The sequence below is a fragment of the Camelus bactrianus genome, chromosome 26 (genome assembly GCF_048773025.1).
Source record: "Camelus bactrianus isolate YW-2024 breed Bactrian camel chromosome 26, ASM4877302v1, whole genome shotgun sequence".
NCBI classification, from domain to species: Eukaryota; Metazoa; Chordata; class Mammalia; order Artiodactyla; family Camelidae; genus Camelus; species Camelus bactrianus.
The window spans coordinates 23,898,282-23,925,893 of NC_133564.1; the positions used below are offsets into that span (position 1 = coordinate 23,898,282).

Consider the following 27,612-nt stretch of genomic DNA (forward strand, 5'->3'; position numbering starts at 1 on the left):
TCTACTTGACTCATCTAAATCTTGATTTTTCTTAAGACACAGACTCCATCTGTGTCCACTCTATTGGAATAATGCTGTTTGCCTAAATTTTCATAATGTCTAGCTTCCTATTAAACAGGTGGCAGGAAATGGAGCCCTCACTGAGATTACCCCATTCATTGATACATGTCTTTTGACGGCAGATGAAAAAAGTAGGTATAGACAGAGAAGAGAAAAAGTAGTTGCTGAAGGATGGTTTCTGAAGGTGAGTGATGGATGGAGCAGTCAGGTTTTTATCTTAGTTTGGGAGGAGGAGGGAAGAGAGGAAAGAGAAGGTCAGCTAAAAAATAATTTTTTAAAAAAGGTACATACTCGTAATTATTTGAGTCAAGCTTAAGGTGAGAAATAAAAGTACAGAGATAATGGAATAGAAAAAGCCCATATTTTTAATAATTAACACTTATTGAACTATTAATTCCCCTTTGCAGAGGGGAATCTGAGGCACAGAGGGGTTAGCTTGCCCAAATTTACACTAATCTCTCACAGCAGAGCTTGAATTCTAATCATAGCAAGCTGAGCCACTATTTTAAAATGGGGTATTATTGAAATACATAAAGTGAGAACAGTAATAGAGAACAGATACAGAGACCAAGGGAATAGCTGGGGGCGAGGGGGCGAAGACTGCGTTTAAGAAAATTACCAATGGTTTAATTATAATTTGTGTTTTATTAACAGAGCACTTTGTATATGTTAGCTCATGTAATGCCGCTAACAATTCTGTGAGGTAGATACTAAACTAGTCCATTTTTCAGAAGAGGACACTTTTTAGATGATAAATGACACTTAGTCACTTTGCAGTGAGTTACATCTCAACAGCAGGCTCTGGAGCAAGACAGAGAAGGCTGAAGGAGACTAGGCAACAGAACGGAACAGGGTAAGGTAAGCAGGATGAAAGTGAGAAGTGCAGGAAAAGTTTCCCATTTAGGCTCAGGCTGGTTCCTGCTTTCAAATTTACCCAGCCGACCCGCCAAGCCGTCACAAAGCCCGCCCCTCAGCCACAAGGCCACGCCCCCTTCCCCGGCGCTTCTCGGAGCTCCCAATACTTCCCTCCCACTCTTTGACCCCGCCCACTCGGCGTAGCATCATTTCCTGTGCGCTGGCTGCTAATTGGTCCAGCAATCGGAAGTGAGAGCAGGCGGTGGGGCCGTTGCCGCAGTGACAGTGCTGGGGGAGTTCGAAGATGGCGGCGTCGCGTCGCTCTCAGCATCATCACCACCATCATCAACAACAGCTCCAGCCCGCCCCAGGGGCTTCGGCGCCGCCGCCGCCGCCGCCTCCCCCACTCAGCCCGGGCCTGGCCCCGGGGACCACCCCAGCCTCCCCTATGGTGGGTGGCCTGGCCCCTTTCGCCTCCCCGCGGCACGGCCTAGCGCTGCCGGAGGGGGATGGCAGTCGGGATCCGCCCGACAGGCCCAGATCCCCGGACCCGGTTGACAGTACCAGCTGTTGCAGTACCACCAGCACAGTCTGTACCGTCGCCGCAGCTCCCGTGGTCCCGGCGGTTTCTGCCTCATCTGCCGTCAGGGTCGCTCCCAACCCAGCCGGCGGTGGTAGTAACAATTCACCGTCGTCCTCTTCTTCCCCGACTTCTTCCTCATCTTCCTCTCCATCCTCCCCCGGATCGAGCTTGGCGGAGAGTCCCGAGGCGGCCGGAGTTAACAGCACAGCAACCCTGGGGCCTGGGGCAGCGGGACCTGGTCCAGGGGTCCCAGCAGTGAGCGGGGCCCTCCGGGAACTGTTGGAGGCCTGTCGCAATGGGGACGTGTCCCGGGTAAAGAGGCTGGTGGACGCGGCAAACGTGAATGCAAAGGACATGGCTGGCCGGAAGTCTTCTCCCCTGCACTTCGCTGCAGGTCAGAGACTTTTAATTGTTAAGGGTTTAGGTTTTGGGTACGGGGGTCTGAGTAGGGGAAGAAGACAAGTTATGATAAAACAATGGGGGCGTAGTTATGGTTCTTCTACACCTCTCGGGAAGGTTAGAGGTTCCTTTCTTTAGGTCGTGCCTGGGTGACGGGGGCGTGGTAGTGGAATTTGCAAATCCATTCTTTTTGGTGTTTGCACAGTGATACTGATACTCATTTCCAAACTCCTTTGGTGGCAGTCTCAGGATATGGGCATACTTAAACTTTTTCAGTTCCGAGTGTAGGAATAAAGTTAGATTTGAACAGACTTAAGAGTAGTTTTGTTGTTTGTTGGTTGGTTTATTTCTTTTTTTTACAAGAGAATATCCCATAAGGACAGTCTAGACCAAAAGAAGTTTAATATAACTCATTTAGTGTTTAAGTACCTATCTTAGTAAGAGAGTCAGTTTGTCTCAATGAGAGACAAATGAGTTAGTGAAACTCCATTTTTCAAGGTTTACAGTCTGATTGGGTAGATCAAAATAAGACTATATGTAACAGCTGGGGAAGAATATTTGGATGCATTATGTGATAGCAGAAGAAATACAGCTTTGAAGTTCTGGACCGTGCTATTCGTTAGTTGTGTAACAATTTACTTTATGAAAATTGCCTCCATTTTCTCTCATGGGCAAAAATAATGTACTATTTAGTATATTAGTATACTAATATACTACTGTGTGGGGTTTTAGTGAGAAGTATCTGGCACATAAGTTCTCCAAAAAAAAAAAAAAAACCCACGAATTCCTAAACCTTGGACCACTACACACTTTTGTCTTTTTTTTTTTCAGGCAAGTAGTTGATTATTTTCTTTTAAAAACACCTAATGTGTTTTTTATAAAATACAGAGAAATTTAAAACAGAAAGGACCACAACTCACTGCCTAGGTACCAACTATTGATATTGTAAAAAAAAAAAAAAAAAAAAAGGTAATAGTTATTTATATTAGAAATGTATATGTTATACATACATTATAAAATTCACGTAATACAGAAAGATAAAATGAAAAAGCTCTTCCACATGCACACAAAGATCAAAGATAATAAATACACTGAAGATAACTGCTGTTAAGTTTCTTGCTGTGTTTCCAATATATGTTACTCCTTCAGTTTGTTCTGTTAATAGTAAAGCATATGTTAAGAACTTCTAAATGTATTGTTTATTTTTACCACAACCTGAAAAATACATTTATCCTCATTTACAGATGACAAAACTGAAGCACATAGTGCTTAAATAAGCCCACGTTTACACAGGAATTAGTGGAACCTGGGTGTAAACTCAGTTTGATTTTAGAGTTTGTGAAATCAAGCTTAAATGAGTATAACCTGTACCTGGTTTAAGGTCACTTTTTTAAGTTTGTGAGTAGTTGTGATGCCGTTTCTACTGTGGCAGTGTTTGGAGGGAAGAAGTAATTGGGGGCATATACTCCAAGAGTTGGGTTCACACTTTATTTTTTTTTCAGCCCATACTTAGAAATATATTTTACTTTGTCACACACACAAACTGAACCAGAAATTTCAGGAAACAATTATTTCCCTTGCTACATGTGTTGTACTCTGATATTTTATATCCCATTCCATTTCCTTTCTTACAAATGCTGTTTGTGATCCCGTTAATGAGTCATGATCAGCAGTATGAGAAACACTTGCAGGAAATCATTAGCTCGCTGGATCTGTTCTTGAAATGTAGACCCTACATTAGGAATGTAGTAAATTGAATCGTAAATGGGCTTCCATCTAAGTAGATACATGCTCAAAGGTGTTGCTTATTTTAGATGAAATAATATTTCTTTAGGCCAAATGAAAGATGTATAATGAATCTAGCGAGGCTGTTTGCTTTTGCAGACTTTATTCCAAATTTGACTATTTTAACGCATTGTTTCAAAATCTTGTCATTTCTCACCATACTGCGTTGTAAGTCATCACTAATAGATGATAGTTATATTAATTTGTGTAATAATTTATTTGTTTAGGATTAGTCACACATAAAATAATGCTTGTCTCCGAAATCAGTGTCTTGCCACAATAGTTACTTTTTATTCTGTTTCAGAGTTTTTAATGTGTACCCAGATAAGCTAGAAGACAGATGGTAAAACAGTCCTGTAATTATGTTGTAGTTATGAGAACCTAATCTTGTACTGGCTTTTTTAGGGAAGAAAATAATTTTTTAGTTTGTTATGGAAAACAAAACAAAAACAGTAAAAAAACAAAAAAAAATCACACCTGTAGTCTAAATTTCCTATGCTTTCCTGTTTATGTTCATAGCATAAAAGCTTTGTTAAATCTAGTCTTCTCCATCGTGTATGTTGGGTAGTTAAAAGCAATTCTCAGTTGACTATTAGTTGGTTAGAATGCTAGTCATTGGATGTCATGGAATAGCTAGGTAGCGTGGAATAGACACAGAAATTGGTACAATCCCTTGGATGGAAAAGTTTAAAAATTGTAGTTCATTTGTTCCACAAATCTTTTATTACATATCATAGGTCATGTGTTAAATTTTGACACCGTTTTGAAGTGGCTAATAGTCCCTACCTTTATGGAGCATATAGTCCAGTGGGGGAAACTCAACAACAACAATAACAAAACCCCACAAAGTGTGTAACCTAGAATGATAGGAAAAGTACATTGTACTCTCTTTTGGAGCAGGCAGTAGGGACTCTTGTCCTGATTTTAGATCATTTAGAGAAGTCTTTCTAGATAAACAGGTTTTTTTAAAGCAGGGATTTAAAGGATGAATCCAAGCTAGGCAAACAAAGATGGGAAGGAAGAATGTTAATTAATGCCTTTATTTCCGTTTAAAAATTAGTTTATAGTTCTATAGAATGAAATGAAACCATTTTTAAGGATCTCTAAAATGGTGTGAAGTCATATTTAAATCCTTATGCCCTTTAAAAAAAATTACCATGAGAATAACCATAATTCTTTCCAGCAGCAGAATTAAGAATCCTTTCTATCCCAACTGTGATAGTTATTTGTTTAAAATATGAGTTAGAGACAGTATTAATAATGGAATCACTGTACTCATAATTAGAAGCATAATCTTCAGTTTTCACTGTTGATACAGGTTCTTAAAGTACTATTTCTAATGCCTTCTTAAGCTGGCAAAATCAAAAGGATACAGTCTTTTATTGTTAACTAGAGTTTATAAAAGACTTTTTCTTCTACAGATAAGATCCTTGACTCTGGTTTTCTATTGTTAAAAGGACAGTAGTCAAAGCTTTAGAAATAGCATACATTTAGAGTGATATTATCTCCTTAGTTCATTTCCTGCTGGTGACATATTTTTGCTTAAAGGACCAGTATATTCTGAGAGGTCTCTTTTTAAAGAAAAGTTCAGATGAGGTCTTTGTTAAAAAAAGGCTTTAATAAAGCATTGAATTCTGAAATTTCATGGTGTTTACTTTAAATTGAAGAAATTTTGAAATAGGTTTCCTGGTAGTTAATTAACATATGATTTGGATTAGGATATGTAATATGAGGTACTTCAGTATCAAAACTAGCAAAATATATAGAGTAGTTTTATGCTTTCTTTTGATTTGAGTGGTATCTACATCAGCACACTTATAACCATATAGAGGTGGCCTGACTCCTGATTTTTTTCAGCGTGACCATGCTTGTCTTTTTCTCCCCTATCACTGTACAAATGTAGTTTCTAGTAAAAAACCACTGTGTTCCATCAGTGGGTAAAAATATGAATCAGAATGCTTCAGTCCTGGAATGAGAATCTTTCTAAACTTTCCATTGTCTGGCAAGGTCCTTGGTTATACTTTTAAGCACACGTCTTTCCTCTGAGTTTAGGAAAGGTCCAATTTGGTAATAGAAAGAAAGGAACTAGTTTCATAAATATCTTCCCAACTTAAAATTGTTGGCTACAAATTAATTATCTTTTCCTTAGTGTTTTCTTAAAACCACTTGCTTTCCTTAAGGTACCACTTCTTAAAAAAGTTCACATAGAACTTTTAGTTAAGAAAAATGTAAAAAGTGTCTCTTTTGCCTTTATGATATCACTCTTTGAATTTAAAGAACAAATTAGTTAAGGTGTTATGTAAAAGTATCTCTTAATAGTGAAAAGTTGGTAACAAACTGTTCAACAATAGAGGAATGCTTACGCCACTTAAAAATATTGTATGATTTCTGTTGTTATCTGTCTGCTTATAGTTTCCTCTATCCATCAGTCTATCCCTGTTTTTTAATGATGTGTAAATTGTAGACATTTGTGCAGCTTCCCCTAGATACACCGAGATGCATATCCTTATCTAGAGTTCCGTATTGGTTTAAAGATTTGTCTTTTAATGTAAAATCTATACAAATCTTACACACATATTCACTGAGTTTTGACAAATGCAGACACCTGTGTAACTCAAATCCTTATGGAAAGACAACCTCAGAAAGTTCCCTCATGCTCCTTCCCTCAAACCCTTCTCGTTTCCTCTCTTCCCTGCAGAAACATTGTTCTGACTTTTTTCCAGCATAGATTGAGTTGTGTGCTTTAAAAGTTCATATAAATGGAGTCATACAATATTTACTCTTTTTCTGTAAGACTTCTTTTGCCCAGCTTAATATTTTTGCTGTCATAACATGTATCAGTAGTTCCTTTTTACTGCTGAATAAGTAGTTCATTATATTAGTTTGCTACATTTGGTTTATCCCTTCTCCTATTTTTAGACCCTTAAGTTGTTTCCAGTTTTTGGCTATTATGAACAAAGCTGTTAGGAACATTCTTGTAAAATTCTTTTTGTGAACAGATTTTCTTTCTCTTGAGCCAACACTTAGCATTGGAATTGCTGGGTTTTAGGGTAGGTAAATGTTCAATTTTACAAGAAACTGCCAGATCTTTTCCCTAAGTGGTTGTACCATTTTACATTCTCATCAACAGCATATGAGAGTCCCAATTGTTCCATATCTTTGCCAGCTTTTGATGTTCTCTGATGTTTTCCTCTTAACCATTCTGGTGGGAATGTGTGGTATCTCATTACGGTTTTATTTTACATTTCTCTGACATTTCCATGTGTTTATTTGCCATTTATATATCTTTTATGAAGTCCCCACTTTAAAAATTTTTTTAATTTTAATTTTTTTAATTTAATAATTAGTTTAATTATCTACATTGTCAAGTTGGTTTGCATAAAGTTGTTTATAATATTATTTTACTATTATTATATTGATTTTCTTTCCCTTGGTCTTTTTTCTTAGACGTCCAAAGGATTTTTTCTTCTCTTTCGTTTGCAGGATCATCTCTTACAGTAGTAGCATTTAGATTATGAAACATCATATATATCTTAGTTTATACAGCCTACATGCCACTTTCTAAGGAGCCTTAACCAGAGACATTATGCTAAGGGCATTTTATAGATAAGATGTCCTCCTCATAGTCTATTACATAGAAGTTTTTTTTTGACAGGAAGTTTAGTCTAGTCACCTGCCCTTTTTTTCCCTCCCCTGGGGTATCCCTTTCCTTCCCAAGGAACTGAATATGTCATAGGCTAGGTGTTCCTTCCAGGCCAGATGCGATTCTTTGACACTTAAAAGGCCGAAAAAATATATCTAGAGGATAGAAGGCATATATTCAAGGACCAAGTTGTGAGCATAAACATGCTTTTTTTAAAAAAATAGGATCTTCAAGTTTAGAGCCCAGGAGAAGAGAAGTGATAAAGGAATTTAAATTATCCCAAGAAAATGTGTTTTATTGTAGTGTTAAGTGTTGGAAAGGAATAAATGAGTCTTTTGATGAAATGCAGATGAAAACATGAGAATAGCTTATTCTTAAATATATTTAATAGCCTGCTTTTGCTTCATGGACAAAGAAATGTTTTGGGTAGTTGATTGTAAAATTAAATAATTAAAGACACAAGAGCCTTTTAAATTCTTATTTTTCCCCTATGTCAGTGTCCTTGAAGTTACTCTGGTCTATGTTTATTTTTTTGACAGGAACACTCGCACAGGTGGGATGTAGCCCCGATTTTGGGTGACGTAATACCTTGTATCATCAATATGGATTCAAAATAAGAGTTGAGTAGGGTGGGGTCTTTGGGGATTTATACTAAAGCTTAGGTGCTCAAGATAACTTTGAAGTTCATTTTCTAAAAACCATTTGATTTTGTGTAATTGAGGAAAGTTATGAGTGTTTTGTTTTTGTGTGCCTCCTGGGTTTTCCTTTTAAGGCTTCATCAGATGTCGAGGATTGCTTTTCCCTACAGTGAGTTGCTGGGTTCTTTGTCAAGTGGAAGCTTGTTTTGCCTGTTTGTTCAGGAGTCTGTGTATAAAATTGAATTTAAAGCAGTGTGTGCTTGAGCCTTTTTTTTTTTTTTTTTTGAGGCTGTTTTTTTTTGGAATGTATCAGCTCTGTATTCAGTTTAGACTTTGGAATTTTTTTTTAATTGTAGAAAAAGGGGAAATAAAGTGAGGTAAATATTCCTCTCCTTTTTGCTTTTCTGTATAACACAAACTAAACTAATAGTTGGTGGCAGGTATTTGTTGGTTTGCTTATGTGGACTTGCAACTTTTTTCTTCTGTGGTAAATTATTTTTTAAATGAAGCAATTTTTATTAACTACAGACTGAAAAAAATGTTTCAAATTTACTGGTAGATGAAAAATATTTAAAGCTAAGGTCCCTGTATCATCAGGTATGATCTAAAAATAACCTAAACCTCCTGATGTCCAGTTGTAATGCTTTGGGAAAACTAGGCAATAGTATGTATATTATGAGCCACTACAGAGATTGGATGCCTTCTTTCTGGTATATCCACCAACCATAGAAACCATTTTGACATTCTCATCCATCTTACTAATAAGGTATACAGTTCTCCATTTCCAAAGCTCAGGTTGTTGTTACGTTGACTATGGAAATTTGGTTTCTTAGAAAGAAATGACATGGGATTACAGTTAATGAATACATTTTAGGTATTTTTCACTAGTATCTTGAGAAGAGATGCCAAGCTATGCTTTTCGTCTTTGCAGGAAAATGTTCTCATTTGGGGAAGGGGGCCTTTTGGACTAATTAAAAAACTTTCTGTAAGCTATCAAAAACTTGGTTGCCCTTCCCCACCAAAAAAATCCACAGAGATTTAACCGTAGGAAAGTATAACTGTCACCTTCTTGGAATTTTATGGAAGCAGATAAATTTGAGCTAAGTAATAAGAGAAGTTCAGTATTTAATTCAGTGAATTGATCATAGTATGTGCTCTATAAATATTTGAGCAAATGAACTTTGTAAGCTAACACTTCTGATTTCTGATCTTCTGACTATCCTAAATGTGTAAATAAAAATGTTACATATTAGTTCAGTCCTTTGTCATCAAAGTGCTTTTACTGCTCTGTTAGCATATAAATGAATAAACTTTGTTTTGATATTGTTGCTAAATAATAGTAAAAACTAATACAAATAGCAACAAAATGCTTTCAAGTGAATTTTTTGCTTTCCCTATGTTATTTTATTTAATCCTTAGAGCAACCATATGAGAGATAGATTTTAAATCTGTTTTACATATTTAAACTTGAGATGTAGGGTAATGTCTTGTCCAGTGTCACATAGCTATTAAGTGACCAAGCCAGATTTAAACCCATAACTGGCTATCCTAAAATCTTGGCCCATGCTACTCAAGGAGAAGCTGATAGCAATAAGAAATCAACTCTTTTGAGCCATTTTATAATTTGACAATTGTTATTGCTTTCTCAAATTTGTTTTCTGAAAATAAAAGTAATTCTACACATTTTGGAAAGTTCAGTAGAAATTTCCTGCACTGCTGACTACCCCAGTGCAGCTAATACAGTCATTTTGGCATCTTTTCCCCTAGCTCTTTTCCTAGGCGTTTAAAATAAAGCAAAACTGCATATGGATTATCTCTTAAAACATTTGACGAGGATTTGATTAAGATCATACTTTTAATAAGTAGGCTGTAGGAACATTTGCAATTATTAGAATGTTGGGACTCTGATCTTTTGATCAGTTGGTCATTAAACATAAAAACTGTGAGATTGAAAGTAATCTTTGAAGAACATCATAAGAAGGATAATTTAGCAACTCCTTTTTTTAAAAGACTACTAAAATTATTAGAATATTTTAAGATAAACTGCTATATTTTTTGATGCATGGAAACAGTCAAGAAAAAACAATTTTGAACTGTAAATACAGCATATAGGAGTCACAACAATTTGAAAGTTTAATGCCCATGAACTGACACTCAAACATGAAACCTGTGTAGCTAATACAAGTGGCTGTGTAGCTAATAAAGAATTTGTTAACATTCTTTTGAGAATCTGATGATAGGTATGGATATTCTCTCCAGAAAGATAAACCAAATTTTACACAGAATTTTCAGAAAATTATAAGCTTCCAGAAACCCTGCAGCTATGGTTCTCAAACTTTGTGTCAGAGTCACTGAGAGGGCTTGTTAAAACAGGTTGCTAGGCCACGCTCCCAGCGTTTCTCATTCTGTTGGTCTGGAGGAGAGTCTGGGAATTTGCATTTTTAAGTCCCAGGTAAGGCAGATGCTGAAGCTCACTTTGAGTGCAGTGATTCTTAACCCTAGACCAACTAATCACATTGCAGGAGGAGGGGTAGGGCTTGGCTTTGCTTTGTTTTGTTTTGTTTTGTTTTGTTTTTGAACTCCTCTGGCAATATGAAGACAAGATTGAGGACACATGGAACCCAGGTTAATACTTACAAGTCTAGTGAGGTTAAGAACATCTAGTATTTGTACAACCTTCTATGATTTAGAAAGTATTTTGACAATTGTTATTTAGTACTTTTAAGCTTGGAAGGTAGTCATTATCTCTGAGGAAAAACTGGCTTGGTATTCGTGGAATTGTAGAGTTACAGCTCTGGGATTTGAGTGTACAAAATGAACCAAGATGGTAACTGTTGAAAGTTTTTAAGACAGTGCAATACATTTATTCCTAGAGACTTTTGATTTAAGTATATGCGTTACGAAACTTGCTTTAACAAAAAGTTTTACTATATTATATTCCTACCACACCCTTAATGCCAGCCATTATCATACTTTCTTTTTTGAAATAATAACATACACACAGAAGCATGCACAGATCACACGTGTATTGCCAGGTGAATTTCCACAAAGTGAATACACCTGGGCAACTGGCACCCAGCTCAAGAATCAGATCATTATCAGCTCTGCTCCTGGATCCTTTTGGCTTCCTCTGCCTCTGTCTTATGTTTGAATCACTACCTTCTGCCACTTATAGACTAGTTTTGTCTGGTTTTGACTTGACATAAACGGTGTTATATAGTATAATTTTGTGTGAGATTAATCTTGTATAGTTGCAATTTGTTCATTTTTATTGTTAGGCAGAATTCCATTGTGTGGACGTATTGCTTCTTATCCATTCTCCTGTTGATGAACATTTGGGTAGTTTCCATATGTTTGGTTATTATAAATAGTGCTCCCATGAGCATTTTTGTATGTTTCTCCAAATGTCATCATTTAAAACATATTTCTTAGCTTTTTGATTTAAAAAAAAGTGTTCATGTTTTAATATGCATTTCTTGATAACGTTTGGAATAACTGATTTTATTTTTAAAAACAATTGGTGTTTTTCCTTTTTTGTGAATTATCTTTTTTCCTATACTTTTTTTTGCCTGTTGATATTTATCTATCATTGCAAATATTTTCCTGGTTTGTTTTTTAATTTTATCTATAACCTTTTCAAATCTGTTGCCTTTAAATTTTTTCTTTTTGTTTTCTTCTATTTTATGTTTAGAAAGTTTTATCCATCCTGAGATCATGCAATTCCACCAGAATTTTTTTATGGTTTCATTTTGATATTTTGCACCTTAATCTGTTTCCGCTTTATTTTGTTATATATCAAGAGGTGGTAATAATTTCTACAATAAGTTCTACAAAAGTAACTTCTATAATAAGTTTTATGTTGAAATATGATTGAAAACTGTCAGTGGAATTTCAGATCTTTTTAGCTTTTTTTGTCTAGCTTCTAAGGTTGATGCATATACAGGTATTTACATTTTGCAGTTTTCTTTACTGATACCTAAATTCACATAGCAGAAATTTTGATTTGTGCCTACTTTGGTAGGGAATAGTCATAGTCTTCCCACTGATACATATATTTGAGATATATATCTCATTTAAAGGAATTGTAGGTTTGTTATATTGGTTTTATATAACAAGGATGACCTTGCTTCTCGATTTTTATGACAGAAAGTTCATTGATTCCATTATTGTTGCCTCTTTCTCAACGTCTCTATTACTGTCTCTCTGAACCATTTTGAACTTCTTTTAGGTACCAGAATATGTTACGCATTTCTCACCTTTTGCTCTTTGGAAACACTCTTAACTTGTCCTCCTTGGAATATTTATCCCAGTCCTTTTGCTTGTTAACTGCTTATGCTTATTTAGAGCTTAGCTCAAAATATCACTTTATTAGGGAAGTTTTCCTATCACGGGCTTAGTTAAGTTTGTCTTGCTGTGTACATTTTGTAACCTGCACATTGTAATTGTTCGTTAGAATGCTCATTGTTCAGGGTTCCTTGAGATAGGAATAGATTTTTACTGAGTTAATTCATGATATTTAGATACACACACACCCCCACACATACCCACCCCTGAATTCCTTCTTCATCATGCTAAAGTATTCTTATGAAAGTGTGTTCAACTGGGATCTTTTTGTATTGAGCTTTCAGATTGTACATATCCGAGATTAATTTTACTTTTACATGTAAATCATAAGTTAGCTAGATATGCTTTTCCTTAATAATGAGAAGGTTGACTTTAATCTGAGGTCAACTGATTTTTATTATTTTTTAGATGGAAACTTTATAGTCTTTCATATTGCTAGACTTCACTATAATATGTCCATTCTATTTGGTACTTCATGAACTCTTGTTAATCTGAAATTTTGCATTTTCCTTTAATTACAGGAAGTACTATCATTATTTCTGCATGTATCATTCTTCTCTTCCTGTCCTCTATCTCTCCTGTCTCTTCTCTCATTCTCTACTTGTTTATTCCTTTCAGATATTTTTGGGAGAGTTCTTCAGCCAGTCTTTTTCTCAGGAATTTCTTCTTTGTTTCCATTATTATTCAGTCAGTTTATTGTATTCTTTATTTCTTCTATTATATTTTTCATGACAATATTTCCAGATAGATCTTTATTCTCATGTTTTCAATATTCTCTAGCAACATTTCATTTGCCAATTTTAAATGTCTTTTTTTTTTTTTTTGGTCTATTAATTTTGCTTTCATTTTGTTGTTCTTTCATGGTACTTGCACTCTTCAAACAGCTTATTATTTTCTGCTATGAGCTTATCTTACCTTGGAACTCACAGCTGTTGCATTTGTATGGGAGGATGAGTTTTGATGGGGGTCAGCTTTAGGGCTGGTGAAAACCTGTGTTCTAGATTTTGATTCTCCAGATGGTTTGAGGCAAATAGGTACATGCCTCAGGGTAGAGAGGCTCTGGATGTTGATTGTTCCCTAGTTGCACAGGATTTCACTGATTCTTCTGTTTTCTAAGTGCGATCTCCTTTGCTGTAATTGCCTAATTGGGATTGCATCCCACCCCAGCCAGTTTCCAATATTTTACCTTGATCTTACCCCTTTTCTTTTGGCTAGAGGTGTGCTGGAGATACCACTTGTTTTCCACAATAGCATAGGGGATGATGTGACCGTGTTGAGGAGTGAAAAGGACACAGATCACTTTCCTCTGGCCTGTCTTCTGTAGTTTAGCTGATATTTCTTCCCACAATGGCACCCAATAATTTTTTTTTCTTCCCAAGGAAGAATCCTTTTTTTTTTTTTTTTTAACAGTTTTTTTGGTTGATTGGTTTAAGCTGGAATCTGGTATTTGTCTCTTACCCTTTTGCTTCTGGTAATTTCTCAGTGGATATGGGGAAACCACACATTCTTAACTGTACTTACTAATTAAATACCTCTTTTCTTTTATCTAAGTATAAATGTTTTCCTTTGTAAGTCAGGTTCTATAAAATGGAAAAGTTAATCGGTCAGAGTCTTCCTTGACAAATGAAAAACATATGCAACTTCATTGTTTTTATAGAAGTCATTATGTAGTTTTTTTCTAAACTTATTTTAGAAATAACAGGGAATATATTCCCTATTGCTTAACAGTGATTTCAGATCTAATGAAGTGTAAAATAGTTCTTTATTTAGAGGCTAATATGGTAAGAATTGAAATTAGAAGAGGAAGGAATAATGACTTTGAATGTTAAATAGAAAATATATGTTTCCTTGTCACAGAACATTTCTTACATAGTAAGCAGGAATATATTACTAGGTATATGTGGTTCTGTGTATATTGGACTGCATGAATTTAACCCAGTGTATAAAAAATGCTTGACATATTTAAAAAATATATCACAAGACTTTCCCCAACTCCCAGTTTAGGGAATAACACTATGGCATGTAATTTCCTCCATATATAATGCAGTAAAACTGAAAACTTGTAAAAGTCTTTAGAAGGTAGACCTGTACAGGAACGTTAATAGAATTAGAATTACCCGTCATGTTGAGATGGGTCTTCTCTGCTAAGTACTCCTAATTTTGAGGCTGTTTCCTGCACATCAGCCAAGATATAGTTTTGATTCAGGCTTTTTTTTTGGTCAGTTTTTTTGAGATATAATTGACATACAGCACTGTGTATTTAAGATGTACAGCATAATGATTTGACTTACATACATCATGAAATGATTACCACAGTAAGTTTAGTGAGCATCCATCATCTCATAGAGATACAAAATAAAAGAAAAATAAATAATTTTTCCTTGTGATGAGGATGCTTAAGGTTTATTCTTTTAACAACTTTCATATATAACATAGAGCAGTGTTAATTATATTTGCCATGTTGTACATTACATACCTAATACTTATTTATCTTATAACTAGAACTTTGTACCTTTTGACAGCCTTCATCCAATTCCCATACCCACCACCCACTGCCTCTGGTAACCACAAATCTGATCTCTTTTTCTATGAGTTTGTTTTAGAAGTATAATTGACCTACAATGCTGTATTATTTCTTAGTATACAACATAGTGATTCGATATTTCTATACATTACAAAATGATCACCGTGATAAGTCTAGTTATCCTCTCTCACCATACAGAGATGTTAGATTATTATTATCTGTATTCCCCAGGTTGTACATTTCACCCCTGTGACTCATTTATTTTGTACCTGAAGTTTGTTCCTCTTAATTTTCCTCATCCCCTTAACCCTTCCCCTCTGGCAACTACATATTTGTTCTATCTATGGATCTATTTCTGTTTTGTTGTGTTTGTTGATTTTTGTTTTTTAGGTTCCTTGTACCAATGAAATCATACAGCATTTCTCTTTCTCTGACTTATTTCACTTAGGGTCATGGATGGACCCTCTACATCCATCTGTGTTGTTGCAAATGGCAAGATTTTCTTCTTTTTTATGGCAGAATAATATCCATATGTGTGTGTGTGTGTAACATCTTCTTTATCCACTCATCTATTGATGAGCACTTAGGTTGCTTTCATAACTTGGCTATTGTGAATAATGCTGCAGTGAATATAGTGGTGCATATATCTTTTTGAATTAGTGTTTTTGTTTTCTTAATAAAAATACCCAAAAGTGGACATTGGAGGATTGTATGGTAGTTCTAGTTTTAATTTTTTGAGGAATTTCCTTACTGTTTTCCATAGTGGTTACACCGATTTACATGCCTACCAACACTGCACAAGGGTTCCTTTTCTCCACATCCTCACCAGCACTTGTTATTTGTTGCCTTTTTGATAATAGCCATTCCAGCAGGTGTGAGGTAATATCTCATAGTGGCTTTGATTTGCATTACCCTCATGATTAGTGATGTTGAACATCTTTTCATGTGTTTGTTGGTCATCTGTATGTCTTCTTTGGAAAAAATGTATATTCAGGTCCTTTGCTCATTTTTTAATAGAGTTGCTTTTTTTTTTTTTTTGATATTGAATTGTATGAGTTCTTTGTGTATTTTGGCTTTTAACCCCTTATTAGATATATTATTTGCAAATATTTTCTCCCATTCAGTAGGTGACCTTTTCATTTTGTTGATAGTTTCCTTTAGTAGTTTGATGTAGTCTCATTTGTTTATTTTTGCTTTTGCGTCCCTTGCCTGAGGAGACATATCCCCCCAAATATTGCTAAGATCAATATCAGAGAGTATACTGCCTATGTTTTCTCCCAGAAGCTTTATGGGTTTGGGTCTTATATTTAAGTTTTTAATCCATTTTGAATTTATTTTTGTACATAGTGTGAGAAAGTAGTTCATTTTGATTCTTGTGCCTGTAGCTGTCTGATTTTTCTAATATCACTTATTGATTTTAAATTCAGTATAATTATAAATTACTGTGTTTAATGGCCCTTTAAAGATGTTCACAGATACCTGGAACTACTGGTATTAAATTGGTGAATGGTGAGTTCATTAGCTGGGAAAGAAAAGTTACTTTAGAAACCTTACAGCTATTGCATAAATGTGTCATAGCTCCGTTTTCTTTCATTGAAAGTAATTTTATTGTTATTGTTAAGAGTTTCAGGGGGGTTTATTGTTTATTTTTTGGGGGTGAGTGGAAGTCATAATGCTTAAGAAAGTAAGCAGGTTATTCTGATATTTTTGATTCAAGTTTTGCCTAATGTTTTTGAAGAGAATAATGAACACACCTCATCTGTCACCAAGTACCTTTTTATCTTCCCCAACTTACTTTCTGTGACTTCCTCTATGTCAGGGAAATAGATATAATGTGTGTGTGTATTTATTTCATGAGTTATTTTTCTAGGCAGTCTCAAACTTATTTTTATTGTTACTTTGTCTTTTTGGAATAATTTCTTACACATAAGGAAAAAAATTATAAATAAATAAATGTAGGAGATGTAATATGCATTTTCTCATTGGGTCAATGAATTTAGTAGTTCAAGTGATGTACAGTGCTTCTGGCTTTGCTAACAGTCTAATTAGGTCAAATATGTCTTTAAGCTATAACTTTGCTACCATAAATAAAAGCATCACTTTAAAATACTCCAAACACCTTAGATTTTTCTCCTTTTATTAAATTTTGGAAGTTGTAGTTGTTAGTTACAGGATTCAGTATTGCCCAAGGTTGTTCCTTTGAAGCTTTAATTTTAGACAGTTTAAAATGCTGAACACAAGTGAAACAATTTTCTGTCTCTAAATTCAGACCTAGTGAATAGATACCAGTGACCTTACATTTGATATTGAAACATTTTTGAATGGCTTTAATTGAAACCCTAACACAAGAATAAGGAAAATTAAGTATATCAAGTTTAGGTAATGTGTTAAAAATTTAGGTTTTCCTCACGGTACCAGCACAGTGCTTTCCACACAGTATATAAAATGCCTGTACTGCCAGGAGCAATGTGTAGATTCCATGCAACCCCTATAAAAATTCCAGTGGTATTTTTCACAGAAATCAAATAATTCTAAAATTTGTATGGAATCACAAAAGACTACAAATAGCCAAAGCAATCTTGAGAAAGAAAAAGCTGAACGCATCATGTGCCGTGATTTCAAACTACATTACAAAGCTAAAGTGATTAAAACAGTGTGGTATTGGCTTAAAAACAGACACACAGATCAGTGGACAGACTGGAGAGCCCAGAAATAAACCCATCCGTATATTGTCAATTAATTTATGACAAAGGAGCCAAGAATATTTGATGGGGAAAGGACAGTTTCTTCAATAAATGGTGTTGGGAAAATTGGACAGCTTACATGGGAAAGAATGAAACTGGACCACTATCTTACACTGTATACAAAAATTAACCTAAAACGGATTAAAGACCTGACTGTAAGACCTGAAACCATGAAACTCCTAGAAGAAAATATAGGTGGTAAGCTCCTTGACATAGCAAAGAAAGCAAAAATAAACAAGTGGAACTACATCAAACTAAAAAACCTCTGCATGGCAAAGGAAATCATCAACAGAATGAAAAGTCAACCTACTGAATGGAAGAAAATATTTGCAAGTGATATGTCTGGTAAGAGGTTAATATCCAAAATATATCAAGAACTCATATTGAAAACAGTGATGAAAGAGTGTGTGTGCATGCGTAGGTGACTTAAATTGAGTGGTCAGAGTCTCTGAGTTGCTTATCTTTGGGCTGAGAATTGGATGACAGAAGGAGGTAGGCATGTGAAGATCTGGGTCCAAGGTCTTTAAGCAGAACGCACACCAAGTGCAGAGTCCTCTAGGCTGAAACAAGTTTGTCGTATCCAGGGAACAGAAAGTGAAAATCAGGGTGATTAAAGCTCAATGAGACAGAAGAGGTGAGAGTGGCCAACTCACATAAAGCCTTGTAGGTCATAAGGAGGTGGTAGTAATATTTTATCATGTGTTATGGGAAACATTACAGGATTTTAAGCAGGGAAGTGACCTCATCTGATATATGCCTTGAAAAGCTCATTCTGTCTGCTGTGTTAAGGATGCAGCAGATGCGTAGGGCAGCAGATGTGACAGCAGAGAGAGGCCAGTTAGCAGGTTATATGCTGAAGTCTAGGTGAGAGATTATGGGACTTGAAACCGAGCTGGTGGGACTGGGAAACAGACAGATTTGAGATGTGTATTTGGAAGTATGGTTCATGAATATCAGGACTGAGGGAAAGAATTCTTCAACCATGAAATGAGGATAACAGCATCTCTCACAGGTGTTATCACGAGGAGCTGATGCATCTCAAGCACTTGGCATACTCCTTGACACACAGAAAAGCTTACTAAATTTTAGTTACTTACCATTATTGTTGTTATTTTTATTGTTGTTAAGAATAAGGCATGTACTTGGAGCAAAAAGAAAATTTCAGTAAAAGTTAATCATACCTGTTATGTAACTCTCAGGTTGGAAGTCTGTGATAGCACATGTTGTTTGTTGGTATTACACTGTCTTAATTTTTTAACTATCTTTGCTGGATCAGAGAGAGAAGGCGGGTCATTGGTTTTCCTTTTGTACTTCATAATACAGAGCCATAAATATATGTATTAGTAGCAACATTATTCCTTTTTAAAATTGTGACTCAGCTGGCTTTTTTTTTTTTTTTGACATATGCTAGCTTGAAGGAATGGAACACTGAAAATCTTGTCTGCAGTGTAGTATCTGTAATGCTTCACTTAGGGACTAATTCCTTAAGAGTTAGTTACTGATAAGTTACTTGAAATTCTGCATAGTTCTTTGAACTGACCCTAATTGTTATTTTTATTTTGGGTCTTTAGATATAAACAAACAAATCAATTATAGAGATAATTATGACTACAAACCTTGGTTATGAAACAAAGGCCTTATATAACTATCAGGGATAATGGGATAATGAATTCTCTTTATGTGTGAAAAATAATGCATTTGGTAGAATGGTGAATGATCAACTATTATTGATTTGTACTCAGTAGAACAGGTAAAGTGTATGTTTTGAGTAAAGTTTATGTATAGTTTTCTAAATTACAATACTTTAAACGGGACTAATTTGTTTCATGGATAACAAAACCTGATTTAATAATATATTTTAATACAAAATCAAATTAGAAGAATCACTTCATAATTGCCACATAAAATGTATCTTTACTGATTTTAACTGTTCACTTCCACCTCTTTTTTAAACATGTGTACACACACATATATTTATACTAAATTGTGTTTTAGTGTAATTAAGAGAACAGATAAAAAGAAGAAAAGAAAAATTTCATAAGTCTACTACTTTGTGATTTTAGTCTCTTTCTAGCCATCTATATTTGAAATATATGTATATGTTTTCTCCTTTTTAAAAAATACATTCTGAATCTAAAAGACTGATTAATCCAAAAATCACCTTTCCAAGTTGTTGAATTTTCTATAATGTCCTGTTTTTTCTTTTATACCTTTTTTGATTTTTTTTAAATTGTGGTAAAATACATAAATTTAAAAATTGTTGAAATTTTGGTATTTTAAACATTTTTAAGTATGTAATTCAGTGACATTAAGGGCATTCACAGTGTTCTGTAGCGTCCTTTTAAAACAGGATGTTGTATCGAAAACCATCACTTCATCATTTATTTCACTGTGTTATTGTTGTCAGGCATCTAAATTGTTTCCATGATTTTCTATAATGTTATGATAAACATTCTAACTGCAAAATCTTTGTTTATACATGACTACTTTTTTAAATGATGAAGTTGGAAAAGTGATATTGTTGAGTCAGAGGGTATATTTGTTTAAGCCTATTCCTGATGATGCTACATTTTTTCTAAAATGTGGTAACAGTTTATAATCACATTTTCACTGTGTGAGCATAGTTCCATTACACCACTTTCTTGCTGATACCAAGCATTTTTGTTTTATTTTATATTTTAGATCTAAAAGTTTTAGTAAAAAGTAAGTACTTTTGTTATTTTGCTTCATGTGGGGTTTTTTTTGGGGGGGTGGATAATTAGGTTTTAGTTATCTTTTTTTTTTTCGAGGTACTGGGGATTGAACCTAGGACGTTGGTGCATGCTATGCACGCACTCTACCACTGAGCTATACCCTCCCCTGCTTCAAAATTATAAAAGATATTTTTTAAAGTGCCAGTTGATAAGTTTAAAAGTGTCTCATTTTAACTTTATATTAGAGAAGATAGGAAATTAATTCTCATAAAATATTGTTAATGCACTGATAAGAGAAATGTGGGTTTGCACTCTGCCTTTACTTAGATCTATAAAGCAGGAAAATCATTAACTCTTTATGAATAAAGAAAGTGCCTATAGCCCAGTGGAAGAGTAGGGCTGTGATAGAGGGAGGAAGGACATGGAAGTGCGAGAATTAAACAGAACGTAACAAAAAGTTCTGCAAGTCAAGTTCTGCAGCTCTTAAACAGCCAGCAAGATGGTGATAGTTACATTAGCACGTACTGTATACTTTTAGTTTTCCAGTTTCTACTACAGAATTAACCTCTTTACCCTAATTTTTCAACTTAATTTGAAAGATATTTTCTATGGAAACCTGACTTTGTGATACGTATCTGTGGAATGTATCTTTGGAGACTTTCTTAGAGCCCTCTTGCCTGGAATGAATGGATTTCTAAAGATAGTGTGGAGGACATATGTTGAGAGAAATCTTTTTTTTTAATCTATTTTCACATAGTTCTCATTTATTTAGTTTATATACGCATAAAGTGAAGGAAAATATGACTCCTACTGCTTTTCATTTTTATTTAAGATGCCATTTTCTAACAGCATTATATGGTAAGAAATAGCACAAAGGTAATGATACCTAGCCAGTAAGCCCTAATAAAATTTAAAGTAGGAAAGAAAGGATCATTAATGAAAGTACTAAGCTGGTAAACATAAAAAAATGCTAATATTTGCGGTTTCCTTTTTTTTTTTTTAACCCATTGCAATGTAGCTTGTAATTTCATCACAGTAATACAATGACTTTAAATTGTCGATGGCTGTTTTTTTCCGTTCTCCATTGATCTCACTAAATCCTTATCATGCTGGATTTTGCATAATGTTGTTGCCCTTTGACTTCCATAATGTTGTGTTTTCTTGGTATTTCTTACCTTTCTCAGTGTTTACCTAGTTCTCACATTGCTTTAGATTTTTTCCGGTTCTTCTGAACCACCTCCCCACCTTTTTTTCTGTCTGAAAATTGTGATACTTTTCACTAGTGTTCTGGTTCTGTATTTCCAAATGCTTGTATCCCACTTGTCATGTCATTTCCTTAAACTCAGTAAACCCAAGTTTGAATTATTTCACTTAACTACCTATATTTCATTTAGTTTGGCTATTCTTGGCCCAAGAATAGATAATATGGCATTATCTTTAGTTTTTCCTTTTCAAATATCTTGTAACTAAACCATCACCACATGTTTCTGGTATCCATATATTTTCCTTCAGTTTCCCAAGTGTAGTGTTGAATGTTGTGATTTGTCTAAGATTTGGTTGTCATTAGTATTTAAATAACATTTATCTCTTAAAATACGGAGGTGGAGATGGATTTTATACATATAATTTTGTTTTGTGAAGCATGAGGGGGAAGTGAATGCCTTGGACAGGAATCTTGGCTCATTCGTTCTGTATATCTAACACAGTTGTCCAGCACACAATGGGTGTTGAAGAAATGTTTTTTGAATGAACTGCCTAATCTAAAGGAAGAGATTTCTTAGTTCTAAGTTTTTTGAGATGAGAGAATCCATTTGAATGGCAGCCTTTTTTTTTTTTAACCTTTCTTGTTACAGAATACTTTAGTTGTTCATATTTGTTGATATTGTTAAAGGAATTCTAATGGTTTTTTTTTTTTCAAAATTGACTTTCTGTATAAAATATTTCCCCTTTTTCTTTTTAGGTTTTGGAAGGAAGGATGTCGTAGAACACTTATTACAGATGGGTGCTAATGTCCATGCTCGTGATGATGGCGGTCTCATCCCGCTTCATAATGCTTGTTCTTTTGGCCATGCTGAGGTTGTGAGTCTGTTACTGTGCCAAGGAGCTGATCCAAATGCCAGGGATAACTGGAACTATACGCCTCTGCATGAAGCTGCTATTAAAGGAAAGATCGATGTATGTATTGGTAAGTATTATTTGGTGATATCTAAATTGTAAGATCAACCTGACAGGTATAATAACATTTTAAAGAAAGGTTTACCCTTCTCCCTTGTTTTTTTTTATTGCAATGGAAATAGTGTTCCCTCAGAATAAGTAAGAAAGGTTTTATTACTTCTTATTCTTAGAAGCAGTTTCTTTTCCATTAAAAGGGAAGTAAAGAAGTGAAAATCTAAAGTTGGTTAAGAACAAGATTCACAACATTAACTCTCCAAATGCAAGGCAAATGCCAGATGATGTGGAACTAAATTTTGATGGATTACTGTTACCAATTTAGTTAATCTACAGTCACTTTAAAAGACTTCAAGTTTTCCATACTAGCATAAATGAGAACCATTACAAAGTACAGGTACTTAACCAAATTGGATGACATACTTGGATGTTTTAGGTTGATTCAAGGAAAGTCATCTAATACTAAGGCAAAACCTTTTTCTTTATGTTGCTAAAATTGAACACCAGCTATTTTATTAGCAGTGGAAAGCTTTGAGTGGTTCGAATATAATAGTTCAGGGCTTAATATTTTCAACATATGCCATATGTCTAGAGAAAAAGCAATTTCAAAAAAATTGAACTTTCAATGATTTTAGGTATTGCAGTTATGTGAAATTGTATTCAATGAGCATTTCTTCCTCTTTTATGTATATCTAAATATAAATATATTTTAATTTTGCTTTATTGTATAAAATCTTTCATCTTGAAATCTAAAAACAAACTTCTAGAGGATGAGCATAATTTCTCTTGAGTGTGTCATCAGTTTCTTGGAACTCAAGATGGTAGACGTTTGTTTAGCCCATGGCAGGTTGATTTACATAATTTTTGTCTTCCTGAATGATATCCATTTCAGTTTAATCAGGTATTTTGATGATAATACTGAAATAGATATGTCGTTTTTAAAGATATGGAGGTGGTACCATTATTAATATTTTCTCCCTCTTCATAGCCATCTATTCCAACCTCTAATACTTTTTTTTTAGTTTCCCTCAAAGTGTTGCACTGCCTGACATAACTTCTTTATCCCATTCTCATTGCTGTCCTGTCACTTCACCATCCACTGACATGACCCTGTGGATACCCTATCCTTTTTGATCTTTGACATCTTCCGCTTTCAGTAGATTCTCCTGTTTCTTCCTAAGTCTCTCACTAAAACAGCCATGTCCTAGACTGAGTCATTTCATAAAAGTAACCTGAAAAGCTTGAACTTATCACATATTCTCTGACCACTAAACCTCTTAAGTTACTTGTGATACGTTACTCTGTGATGACTTATGGAACTTGACATGTATTCTTATATAATCTTCTAGACTTTCAACTTCCCTACTTTCATCTTTTTTTGCTTCACCTTGTCATAGCCATTGGGTTTTCCTGTCATTAGTTATAAAATTTTATACAGTTTTCACCTTCTTGAAATATTATCCCTTCTAGGCTTTGGTCTTCTGTATTCTTACCTGTACCTTTTTGAATTTTTCACTCTATCAGTGCTTTTAATATCTTAGGGAAATTAATATTCCTCTTCTCCTCCTAATCCACCTCTTATAAGTACCTAATTAAATTGCTCCTTTTATCTATGTTCTGTTGAAATAAAGGACTAGATGTAGAACTTGATTTTTAAATAATTGATTCCTACAGTCCCTCGGTCCCATAATCCTCAATAGGCTTTGCCACATGTTGCTTTCCTTCCAAGTTCTTGTGTCTTATGAAGGTTGAGGGTAAGGGAAGAGCACCTTGGAAAGTATAATCAAAAGTTAATTGAGGGTATAGCTGCTATTAAAGTATGTAACATAGTTACAGGGAATAAGAGTGGTTGTAGATCCTCTTGTACACTTAATTAGCTTTCAGGAACCTATTAGGATGTTTGTTCTCAGGTAGACTGAAGCCTCTCAGGTATATGATAGCTTATATATCACACGTTACACATTTGAGTACAGTTAAGGAATTTGGACCTGTTTCTATTAGACATATTTCTACTTTGGGACAACTGAGTGAAAGAATTGGGAGCCTTTTTTTTTTCCTCTCTCTTTTTGCTTGAGTCTCATGGTTTTGAGAGGTTAGTGTACAAAATTAAGTTTTAAAAGAGCCTAGATAATGAAATGCTTGCCTAATTATTTTAAGATTAATCATGTCTCTATATGTGAGGTAGAATAGTGAATATACTTGCTATTTGTAAAGGTAGAGCCAAGCCACACATTACCACTGGCTTAAGAGAGGCAGCAGGGCAGATTGCAGCAACGTGCATGCTCTGGGCTTGTATCCTAACCTCCCCGGCGAACAGCTGTACGTGAGACCAGGCCATTTACTTAATCTCCATGTTTCTGTGTTACATGTAAGAGGGGAATACTAGCCATACTTCATACGATTCTTGGGACAATTAGCATAATACATGTAAAGTACTTAGACTACCTGGTATGGTGAACATTAAGTAAATATTGATTGCTATTATTAATTACTGTTGTTCTTATTGCTAAGATCTCAACCTGAATTTATAACTGCTATGTGATATAGACCATCTGGTTTTGTCTGTTTGCCCATTATTGACATTTTTTGAAAATACCAGTTTAAAAGTCAAACCCTTTCATAAATGCTATTTGGCTACCATCAAAAAGAAAAAACACAGTCTGAGGTTATGTTAAAAAATCAACTTTAAATGCTTGTGTCATTAAACCAACCACTTAAGACAGAGGTTATGAAGTTCATTACAGTAATGTTGATGACATAATTTTTATATTTAACAAATCTAATTTGCTCTGCAATCAATGTTTTTTCCACCTTTGGAACTTATTTCTCCCTACTTATCCTCACTCCCAGATATAAAGTCTCAAAAAAAAAAAAAAAAAAACTAAAGTAAATGACGCTTTCTTTTCTGAATATATGTTACAGTTTTTGAGACTATCCAAGAGTTAGTGCTTTGAAATTTCATTTTAAAAGCAAATTGTAGGCATACCTTTTGCAAAGTCAGCTAATATAAGATCTGGCAGTCATAATGGGCATTTGTCATTTTTTTCTTTTTGGCTGATGGATACCCAACTCCTTTTCTGATTTTAGAGATCTAAAATTATGGGTAGTTATTATGGGGAGGAATACAGAAGTGCCTGGAGTCAGATCTTCCTTTTTTCTACCCCTTGGTAGTCAGGGATGGCCTTGATTTGGTCAGTCAGACCCTTCCTTTCTGTATTGTAGAATTTTGAGTACAAAGTCTTAGAGATATTAAAGAATTATTCATAGCAGTGGTTTTTTTCTGCACTGTTGGCAGTGGCCTGGCCACAACATTCCTTCCACTTGCATGGTAGCTTTTTACTTATTTTCTAAGATTGGTCCTCTACCCTCTTGTCAGTTCAGTGTAAGGTAGACACAATTGGTTTCTGTTATTTCCAAATGAATATAACTGATAATGGAGATCTTGAGAAGGTAGATAAGTGGAAGTTCTAATATGGGGCCTCTAAACTAGTTACGAAATCTCTTGAATCAATATAATTTCCACTGCCCTCACACTGTTAACACATGTACCGCTACATCCCATCTCTCTTTAGACTCTGCGATTATCAAGGAAAAGGGGGACCAGAGCATGTTCTTTTTGGAGACCTTTGGGTTCCTCAGCAGGGAAGGGACAGCTGTGCTGGTTTCCACAGCAAGTAATTCCAAAGATAATCGAGGTGCTAGGTCTTGTAATACATGTGGGATTCTTACTGGTTGGGATACCTGAACATCTAGACCTGAAGCCAGTAAGCCAAATGAAAAATAACCCTTCTCAGCCAAAGAGGGGAAGATTGAATGGACCATCAGAACATATATCCAGGACTGCTAAAGAGGTCAGACAAACACTTGAATGAAAAAGATAAAAAGATCCCTCAGGGAAATTAAAGTGTAGTATGGACGAAACTTCCTGGGGCCAAAAAAAATCTCAATTTTTTTCTAAAGTAAAAAAATTCAGTAGATAAATTAAAGAAAGATCATTGGTAACCTGGAAGATCACAGTGTGAGAAATATCCCCCAGTACAAAGCAAAATGATAGCATCTGGAAATCATGAAGGAAAAGGTAAATAAACCCAGGAAGTCAATATTATTTAAAACGTTACATGTGATAGGAGTTTCAGAAAGAAAAAGAAAAAAAAAAAAACTTGATGGAAGAGATCAGTGATAATTAAATAATCAGAAAAAACCCAAGTTTGAGATTGAAAAGGCCTGTGGAGTTCTATGCTGTATGGATGAGAAGAGACACACTGAGGATGATATATACATGTTTTCCAGGGAGGAAGAATAAGTTGCCTAAAAAGGGAAAAACAATTAGGCAAAGGACTTTTCATTTACAGCATTGAAAGCTTGAAGACAGTGGAATACCTTCTAAAGACTAGTAGAAGAAAAGGATTAAACTATAGTCCCCTTGATAAAGAACAGTTCTTCAGCTTTTGTGGGAGCAAGAAAGGCTGACTAGAGCAGGTGACATTATTTTAGAGGAACAAAGCTCCTGCCACTTGTTTTCTTTCTCTTACTCTTGTTTTCAAATAATTCTTGGCTTAATTTGTCTTAAATGTGAAGACTAAGGGGATCCTTACTGTATATCTCACTTGGGAGTACAAAATTCAAACTGCTGCTTAAAACCTAGCAATTAGAACTTTTAAGAAGTTATTTAAAAAAAATAGCTTCGTTTTCTAGGCTCAATGGCACTATGTCAAAGAGAGTCAGAGACTCTCTCTCGAGTCAAAGAGACCTGGGTAATAAACAAGTTACTTATTCTCTTCCAGTTATTAAAATGGGGGTAAAAACTGTACTTCATATAGTTGTTAAAAAGATTAAGTGAGATAATGCAGCTAAAGCATCATTGTGTCATATGTGTAGTATATACTCAGTGATTGATAGCTGTTCTTGTTAATATGAAAATTAACAGGGTTAGAAATAATATTCCTATTGTGCTACATGATGTTGATTCAGATCCTTTTATATTTAGTGAAAGTGCAAGCGAATAGAGAAAATATATGATGTTTTTTTTTAAAGTCTTTAAACAGTTTGGTTTATGAGAGATTAGGCCAACTATGTATAGTACCATTTAATGCTATAATTAAAACAAAGTTGACTATAGAAATGATTAATAAAAACTGGTAGTTATAATTCTCATTTTTCCCACTCCAATTTAGA

The 27,612-nt window shown here is 34.7% G+C and overlaps 1 protein-coding gene across 2 annotated transcripts in view; it reads left to right on the forward strand.

Annotated features, from left to right (window-relative positions):
* The first annotated feature begins 1,088 nt into the window (after window positions 1-1,088).
* TNKS (tankyrase) overlaps window positions 1,089-27,612 on the forward strand; it is a 159,559-nt gene continuing 133,035 nt past the window's right edge. Inside the window, exons 1-2 of one of the 2 annotated variants that reach the window (XR_012502495.1) lie at window positions 1,089-1,892; window positions 22,229-22,453. Coding sequence is in view for 1 of the 2 variants with exons in the window: in XM_074353645.1 (XP_074209746.1) it covers window positions 1,220-1,892; window positions 22,229-22,453 (898 nt within the window). In the remaining variant the exon portion in view is untranslated. The remainder of the gene's footprint in view (window positions 1,893-22,228; window positions 22,454-27,612) is intronic. The other variant, XM_074353645.1, reaches the window with a different exon arrangement.